Source organism: Melanerpes formicivorus, unplaced genomic scaffold, assembly GCF_026170545.1.
Source record: "Melanerpes formicivorus ecotype bairdi unplaced genomic scaffold, bMelFor1.0.p_v2 SCAF_2226, whole genome shotgun sequence".
NCBI lineage: Eukaryota > Metazoa > Chordata > Aves > Piciformes > Picidae > Melanerpes > Melanerpes formicivorus.
The window spans coordinates 26798-35462 of record NW_027144577.1 but is presented as its reverse complement, the minus strand read 5'-3'; the positions used below and the strand labels follow the sequence as shown (position 1 = coordinate 35462).

The 8665-nt window shown below is 66.8% G+C and overlaps 1 protein-coding gene across 1 annotated transcript; it reads right to left on the bottom strand.

The window, feature by feature from the left end:
• Window positions 1–222: 222 nt before the first annotated feature.
• LOC137461447 (solute carrier family 2, facilitated glucose transporter member 4-like) lies at window positions 223–8378 on the bottom strand. Its single transcript, XM_068171182.1, has 5 exons — window positions 7498–8378; window positions 4833–5018; window positions 1235–1395; window positions 451–575; window positions 223–353 (listed from the first exon to the last, which is right to left on the bottom strand). Exons 1-5 carry the CDS (start codon window positions 7534–7536, stop codon window positions 223–225), a joined length of 642 nt encoding a protein of 213 aa, XP_068027283.1. The 5' UTR covers window positions 7537–8378.
• Window positions 8379–8665: the final 287 nt, after the last annotated feature.

Sequence of the window (8665 nt, the reverse complement as noted above, 5' to 3'; positions counted from 1 at the left end):
ACCAAGCCCTGCCCATCTTCCCCCCCATCCATTTTCCCTTCCCAATCCCCACCCACTTCCAGCCTAACCCCACCCACTTCTGTGCCCCACCCCGCTTAGACCACGCCCCTCACACTCCCAGTTTCCCTTCCCCCCCATCACCACCCACTTCCTCTTCCCTTCCTGCCCACTTCCTGCTGCATCCCCCTCCAATTCCTACTCCAAGCCCCGCCCACTTCCGGCCTAGGCCCCGCCCACCTGTGCCCCCAGGATGCCACAGACGATACCGAGCTGGTGCAGGGCCCCCAGCGCCCCCCGCAGGCGGATGGGGGCGATCTCCCCCACGTACATGGGGACCAATCCTGAGGCCAGGCCTGCCGGAAGTGGGTGGGGCTGAGGGTTAGGCCCCGCCCACCACCGCCAGCCCGGCTTCCCCTTTACCCCCGGCCCCTCCACCCATGGGAGCCTCACCTGAGTAGGTGCCCACCACGAAGCGACCAATGATGATCAAGATGTAGGTGGGGCCTAGCTTGGCCCCGCCCATCAGCACCCCGCCCGCCACCGCCAGCCCGTTGACAGCCAATAGGGCGCCTTTCCTGCAGGGGGGTTTGGGGGGGGAGGGACATCGGGGGGGTGACCACGCCCCTTTCCCCTTCAGCCAATCTTCTTTAGCCACACCTCCTTATTCCCTCTCCTGGCCCCACCCCTTTCCCCAGGAGCCAATCCCCCTATGTTGTGCTCCTCCCCCTAGCCACGCCCACCCCATCTCTTTTCACCACGCCCCTTTCCCTGTCAGCGAATCCCCTTTCACCAAGCCCCTTTTGCCACACCCCCTGAGCCACTCCCTATTAGTCTCCACCCCCTTAGCCCCCCTTAAGTCTCCTTGGTCCTTCTCCTCTGCCACCAGTAGGCCTTGGTTCACCCCAGTGACCCCACCCCCTCCAGGACCACACCCACTCAAGCCCCACCCCTTTGGGCCACACCCCATCAAGCCACACCCCCAAGCCCCCTATTAAGTTCCCATTGATCCTCTTCTCCCCTTCCAGTTCCTCATGCTGCCCCCACCCTGTGAAGCCCCTCCCCTTCATGACCACACCCACTCTAGACCACCTCCTTGGGCCACTCCCTTTTAAACCACACCCCTCCCCCCTCCTCCTTCTCCCCCCCCCCAAGCCTCCTTTGAGCTCCTTTCTCCCTTCCCGGTTACCACACCCAGCGGTGGCCCCGCCCCTCGCCCGGCCCAAGCCCCGCCCACCTGCCGAGCCGATTGGCCAGCTCGGCCACGCCCAGGGAGGAGGCCATGCCCCCCACCGAGAAGATGGCGACGGAGAGGGCCCAGAGGGCAGAGATGGTGGTGGGGGGCGGGGGGGAGCCCCAGCGCTGCGTCCAGGTCAGGTTGTACTCAGCCTCCAGCACCTGCAGGGGGCAGCACTCGGCGCTGGGGGGGGGGGCACCCAACCCAGCAGGGGGGACCCAGTCTTGGGGAGCACTCAGCCAGCAGGGACCCAGTTGTGGGGGGGGAAACCCCAATCTTGGGAAGTGCCCTGGGAGACAGCTAAGCTTGGGGGACCCAACCTTGGGGGGCACCCAACCATGAGGGACCCAACCTTTGGGGGCACCTAACTGTGGGCACCCAGCCATGAGGGGCACCCAACCATGAGGGACCAAATCTTGGGGGGCACCCAACTGTGGGGGACCCAAACTTGGGGGGCACCTAACCCCAAGGGGCCAAATCTTGTGGGGCACCCAACCATGAGGGACACCTAACCGTGAGGGACTCAACCTTGGGGGGGGCACCCAAACTTGGGGGACACCCAACTGTGGGGCACCAAACCATGAGGGACCCAATATTGGGGGGGGACCCAACCTTGGGGAGCACCCAACCCTGAGGGACCCAACCTTGGGGGGCATTCAACCACAAGCAACCTAATCTTGGGGGACACTCAACTGTGGGGGACCCAACCTTGGGGGACACTCAACTGTGAGGGACCCAATACTTGGGGGCACCCAACCACGAGGAACCTGATTTTGGGGGACACCCAATTGTGGGGCACCCAAACTTGGGGGGCACCCAACCATGAGGGACCAAATCTTGGGGTCATCCAACCACGAGGAACCTAATCTTGGGGGACACCCAACTGTGGGGCACCCAACCATGAGGGACCAAACCTGGGGGGGACCCAACCTTGGGGAGCACCCAACCCTGAGGGACCCAATACTTGGGGGCACCCAACCACGAGGAACCTGATTTTGGGGGACACCCAATTGTGGGGCACCCAACCCTGAGGGACCCAACCTTGGGGGCCACCCAACTGTGGGGGACCCAACCTTGAGGGGCACCCAACCATGAAGGACCAAATCTTGGGGTCATCCAATCATGAGGAACCTAATCTTGGGGGACACCCAGCCATGAGGGACAAAATCTTGGGGGGCACCCAATTGGGGGGCACCCAACTGTGGGGCACCCAACCATGAGGGACCCAATCTTGGGGGGGCACCCAACCATGAGGGACCAAGTCTTGGGGGGGACCCCCAATTGTGGGGCACCCAACATTGGGAGATACCCAACCATGAGGGACCTAATTTTGGGGGACACCCAATTGTGGGGGACCCAAACTTGGTGGGCACCCAACCATGAGGGACCAAATCTTGGGGGGCACCCAACTGTGGGGGACCCAGCCATGATGGACCAAATCTTGGGGGGCACCCAACTGTGGGGGACCCAGCCATGATGGACCAAATCTTGGGGGGCACCCAACTGTGGGGGACCCAACCTTGAGGGAGCACCCAACCCTGAGGGACGCAATATTGGGGGGCACCCAACCACGAGGAACCTAATTTTGGGGGACACCAAACTGTGGGGGACCCAATATTGGTGGGCACCCAACCACAAGGAAGCTAATTTTGGGGGACACCCAACTGTGGGGGACCGAACCATGAGGGACCCAACCTTGGGGGCCACCCAGCTGTGGGGGAGCCAATCCTGGGGAGCACCCAGGGGTGCCCCTGGTATGCTGGGGGGGGGGAATCCCCTGAGCCCCCAACCCCCTCAGGATCCTTGGGGGGTGTTCCTGTTTGGGGGGGGGGTCCCCATTTAGGGGGTCCCCTAGTTTACAGGTCTGGGGTCCCCACATCATGGGGGAGGGTCCCCTAGTTCTGGGGGGGACCCTCAGTTTGGGAGGTCCCCCCATTTCAGGGGTGGGGGGGTCCCTGTTGTGGGGGAGTCCCCTCGTTTGAGGGGTGTCCCCCAGTTTTGGGGGGGGTGGGTCCCCATTTGGGGCAGTCCCAGTTTTAGGGGTTGGGGGTCCCCGTTTGGGGGGGGCTCCCCTAGTTTTGGGGGGTCCCCCAGTGTTAGGGGTATGAGTACCCCTGTGAGGGGTTCACCATTGGGGGGGTCCCCCAGTTTGAGCGGGGTGGGCCCCCATTTAGGGCAGTCCCAGCTTTAGGGGGGGCCTAGTTTTGGGGGGGTCCCCCAGTGTTAGGGGTATGAGTCCCCCTGTGGGAGGGTTCCCCATTTGGGGGTTCCCCAGGTTTTGGGGCTTGGAGGTCACCTAGTTCTGGGGGTGTCCCCCAGTTTTGGGGGGGTGGGTCCCCATTTGGGGCAGTCCCAGCTTTAGGGAGGTCCCCGTTTAGGGGGGTCCCTAGTTTTGGGTGGGGGGTCCCCCAGTGTTAGGGGTATGAGTCCCCCTGTGGGGGGTTCCCCATTTGGGGGGGTCCCCCAGTCTGGGGGCTTGGAGGTCCCCTAGTTTTTGAGGGGGGTTCCCCTGTGTTACGGGTTGGGGATCCCCTTTTTGGGGGGGCACCCTTAGTCTTGGGGGGTTCCCCAGTTTTAAGGTGGAGGTACCCTTGTGGGGGGCTTCCCTAATTGGGGGTTCCCCCAGTTTTGGGGCTGGAAGGTCCCCTAATTTGAGGGCTGTGCCCCAGTTTTGGGGGGGGTGGGTCCCCATTTGGGGCAGTCCCAGTTTTAGGGGTTGGGGGGTCCCCGTTTTGGGGGGGCTCCCCTAGTTTTGGGGGGTCCCCCAGTGTTAGGGGTATGAGTAGCCCTGTGGGAGGCTTCTCCTTTTGGGGGGTTCCCCAGTTTGGAGGCTTGGAGGTCCCCTAGTTTTGTGGGGGGTCTCCCAGTTTTAAGGGTTGGGGTCCCCGTTTTGGGGGGCTCCAATAGTTTTGGGGGGTCCCTTAGTTTTAAGGTGCAGGTACCCCTGTGGGGGGCTTCCCCATTTGGGGGGGGTCCCCCATTTTGGGGGCTTGAGGATCCCCTAGTTCTGGGGGTGTCCCCCAGTTTGAGGGGTGTGGGTCCCCATTTGGGGCAGTCCCAGTTTTAGGGGTTGGGGGTCCCCGTTTTGGGGGGGCTCCCTTAGTTTTGGGGGGGTCCCCAGTGTTAGGGGTATGAGTCCCCCTGTGGGGGGTTTCCCATTTGGGGGGGTCCCCCAGTTTGGGGGCTTGGAGGTCCCCTAGTTTCTGAGGGGGGTTCCCCTGTGTTAGGGGCTGGGGGTCCTTATTTTGGGGGGCTCCCCTATTCTTGGGAGGTTCCCCCAGTTTGAGGGGTGGGAGTCCCTAGTTTTGGGGGGGGTCCCCCGGTTTTAGAGGCTGGGGGCACCCCTTTGGGGGTCTCTCCCCGGTTTTCGGGGGGTCCCCCAGTTTTTGGGGGGCGCCTCCCCCGTTTGCACCTCCATTGGGAGACTTCCTTCAGCCTTAGGAGCCAGCGGAACCCCGGGGGGGTGGGGGGCACCCCCTTGAGGGGGGCTTGCCCCCCTTAACTTTTGAGGGGGCGGTCCCAGGTTTGGAGGGTAGGCTGAGGGGGGTCCCCGGTTTTGGGGAGGGGTCCCGGTTGGGGGGGGAGGGGTCCCCAGTACCTTTTGGGGGGCGTTGATCACCCCGATGTGGTAACCGAACTGCAGGGAGCTGAGGGTGGCAGCGAAGACGGCGAGCAGCAGGCTGGGGGTCAGCCGGGGGGGGCGGCTCGGGGGGGGGTCGTCCAAGTCCGGGGGGAGCTCCAGGGACCCCCCAAAACCCCCCAGGGGGGCTGAGGCCTCCTCCTCCTGGGTATTGGGGTGGGGGGGGGAAGGGTTAATTAAAGGGGGATCTAGTATGGGGGGACACACACCGGTTTGGGGGGGCACTGGGGGAGTGGTTTTCGGGGGACACTGGTTTGGGGGGGTGCCGGGGGAGTGGTTGGGGGGGGAGCATCGGTTTTGGGGGACACTGGGGGAGTGGTTTTGGGGGGGCACTGGGGGAGTAGTTTGGGGGGGCACCGGTTTGGGGGGGCGCCGGGGGAGTGGTTGTGAGGGGGCACCGGTTTGGGGGGGCGCTGGGGGAGTGGTTTTGGGGGGGCACCGGTTTTGGGGGGGCACCGGGGGAGTGGTTGTGAGGGGGCACCGGTTTGGGGGGGCGCTGGGGGAGTGGTTTTGGGGGGCACCGGTTTTGGGGGGGCACCGGGGGAGTGGTTGTGAGGGGGCACCCATTTGGGGGGGCACCGGTTTGGGGGGGCACTGTTGGAGTGGTTTTGGAGGGCACCGGTTTGGAGGGGGCATTGGGGGAGTAGTTTGGGGGGGCACCGGTTGGGGGGGCACTGGGGGGAGTGGTTTGGGGGGCCACCGGTTTTGGGGGGGCACCGGGGGAGTGGTTGTGAGGGGGCACCGGTTTGGGGGGGCACTGGAGGAGTGGTTGAGAGGGGGCACCCATTTGTGGGGGCACCGGTTTGGGGGGGCACTGTTGGAGTGGTTTTGGGGGGACACCGGTTTGGAGGGGGCACTGGGGGAGTAGTTTGGGGGGGCATCGGTTTGGGGGGGCAGTTAGGGGACCAGCTTCAGGGGGGCTGCAGTTTAGGGGGGCACAGGATGGACCACATGGGGGGGCACCAGTTTTGGGGGGGGGGTCACAAGGGCCCAGTTTGGGGGTCCCAGGGGCTCAGTCGGGGTGGGGGGGCAGTTAGGGGGGGGTCCCAAGGGCCCAGTTTGAGGGTCCCAGGAGCCCAGTCTGGGGGGGGGGCAGTTAGGGGGGTTCCCAAGGGCCCAGTTTGAGGGTCCCAGGAGCCCAGTCTGGGGGGGGGGCAGCTTGGGAGGGTCCCAAGGGCCCAGTTTGAGGGTCCCAGTCTGGGGGGGGGGGCCAGCTCGGGGGGGGTCTCAAGGGCCCAGTTTGGGGGTCCCAGGGGCCCAGTCTGGGGGGGGGACAGTTTGTGGGGGGTCCCAGGAACCCAGTTTAAGGGTCCCAGGGTCCCAGTCAGGGGGGGGGGGGGGGGGGCAGTTAGGGGGGGTCCCAAGGGTCCACTTTGAGGGTCCCAGGGGCCCAGCTTGGGGGGGTCCCAGGGGTCCAGTCTCGGGGGGGCCCAGCTTGGGGGGGGTCCCAGGGGTCCAGCTTGGGGGAGTCCCAGGGGTCCAGTCTGGGGGGGTGCCCAGCTTGGGGGGGTCTCAGGGGCCCAGCTTGGGGGGGTCCCAGGGGTTCAGTCTCGGGGGGGCCCAGCTTGGGGGGGTCCCAGGGGTCCAGCTTGGGGGAGTCCCAGGGGTCCAGTCTGGGGGGTGCCCAGCTTGGGGGGGTCTCAGGGGCCCAGCTTGGGGGGTCCCAGGGGTTCAGTCTCGGGGGGGCCCAGCTTGGGGGGGTCCCAGGGGTTCAGTCTCGGGGGGGCCCGGCTTGGGGGGGTCCCAGGGGCCCAGTTTGGGGGGGTCCCAGGGGCCCAGTTTGGGGGGGCCAGCTTGGGGGGGGTCTCAGGGGCCCAGCTTGGGGGGGGTCCCAGGGGCCCAGTTTGGGGGGGGCCCAGCTTGGGGGGGTCGCCCTTCTCCCCCCTCCCTTCTCCCCCTCCCTTTCCCCCCCCCCCTCTTTTGGTAGTGATTCCCCCCTTAAACCTCCTCCTTGGAACCCCCTTGGAAGGGGTTGGGGGGGGGTCCTTAACTTCTTGCTTCCCCCCCATCCCCCCCAACTCCTATCGCGATAGTCCCTCCCCCCCCTCCCCCCTCCCTCTCCCCCCCTTCCCCTCCCCCCCCCAGTCGGCACCGGGTCGGAGAAAATTTCCCTTATTAGGCAAAGGACTGCGGGTGGGGGGGGTGGCGGGGGGGGGGGGCACTGCTGGCAGCCCCCCCCCCCAAATCCTCCCAACCCCCTCCCGCCCCCCCCGGACCCCTAAGTGTCCCCCCCCAGGACCTACACGTACCTCCTCCCCCCGACCCCCTAAATCCCCTCCAGGACCCCCCCGTCCGTGTCCCCCCCCCGGACCCCCATGTGCCCCTCAAGCCCCCAAGTGATCCCCCCCTGGAACCCCAAGTGTCTTCCCCCCCCGGGACCCCTAAATGTCCTCCGGGACCCTTAAGTGTCCCCCAAGACCCCAAGGCAGCCCCCCCGGGACCCCCGAGATGCCCCCAGGGACCCCTAAATGCCCCCCCCCGGACGCCTGAGTGCTCTCCAGGACCCCTGACCCCCCCCCCCCGCTCCCCTGAATACCCCTCCGGACCCCTAAGTGCCCCCCCCCCGCCCCCCCGGGACCCCTCAGTGCCACCTCCCCTTCCCCCCCCCGCTCCCCCCCCATACCTCCTCCTCCTCCTGGATCTGCTGGAACCCGTGGGGCATCTGGCCGGGGGGGGGGCAATTAATTACCCCTCAAGGAGGGCAACTAATCAATTCACTGAGGGGCAGGAGTTGCTGAGGCCCCCCCCCGGGGGGGCAGTTATGGGCAGGGGGGGGTCCGGGGGGGCAGTTATGGGGCTGTGTGAGTCCCGGGGGGGGGACAGTTAGAGGGCTGGGGGCGTCCGGGGGGGGCAGTTAGGGGGCTGGGGGTCTCCGGGGGGGGCAGTTATGGGGCTATGTGGGTCCCGGAGGGGGGCAGTTAGAGGGCTGAGGGTCTCCGGGGGGGGCAGTTAGGGGGCTGGGGATCTCCAGGGGGGGCAGTTAGGGGGCTGGGGGTCTCCGGGGGGGGCAGTTAGGGAGCTGGGGGCGTCCGGGGGGGGGCAGTTATGGGGCTGTGTGGGTCTGGGGGGGCAGTTAGGAGGCTGGGGGTGTCCGCGGGGGGGGGCAGTTAGAGGGCTGGGGGCATCCGGGGGGGCAGTTATGGGTCCGGGGGGGGCAGTTGTGGGTCCCTTCGGGGGTCACTGGAGGTCAGTGGGGGGCAGTTAGGGGTCAATGTGGGTGGGGGGCGCAGGGGCTGAGATTAGAGGGGGCGTGGCCGTTAGTGGGCGTGGCCCTGGGGGGGAGGGGTCGCGGAGGGGTGGGGGGGCAGGTGATGGCCTCCAGCGCCCCCCAGCGGCGGGGCAGAAGCTGCAGGCGGCTGCAGGGGCAGCAGCGACTGTGGGGGGCGACCAGGAGAGGTTGTGGGGTCCCGGGGGGGGACGGGGGGGAGGGGAGGGGGGGAGAGGGAGGAGGGGGAGGGGCTTCAATGCGGCCACGCCCACGCAGACACACCCCCGACCCTCCCCCCTCTTCCCCTCCCTCCGCGAGTGTTTGGGGGGGGGGGATGGGCGCCAGAATCCCCCTTGTAAGAGTGGGGGGAGGGGCAGGGAAGCCCCTCCCCCATGTCCTCAGGTGACCCCCAACCCCCGCCCCCCCCGTGACTCTGACCCCTCCCCCAGCACCCTGCGCGTGGCTCTGACCCCTCCCCACCATGCCCCCTCCCCCCGCGCGTGGCTCTGACCCCTCCCCCCCCTCAAGTTTGGGTTTTTAATTGGCTTAAAACGGTTGGGGGGGAGGGGGAGGGGGAGGGGGG

Excerpts from the sequence above, each read along its gene's own strand:
- LOC137461447 (XM_068171182.1), bottom strand. The coding sequence starts at position 7,536 with ATGCCCCACGGGTTCCAGCAGATCCAGGAGGAGGAGGAG. Across the intron at positions 5,019-7,497 it reads AGATCCAGGAGGAGGAGGAG|GAGGAGGAGGCCTCAGCCCC; the intron begins GTATGGGGGGGG and ends CCCAATACCCAG. Across the intron at positions 354-450 it reads CGTGGTGGGCACCTACTCAG|GCCTGGCCTCAGGATTGGTC; the intron begins GTGAGGCTCCCA and ends CACTTCCGGCAG.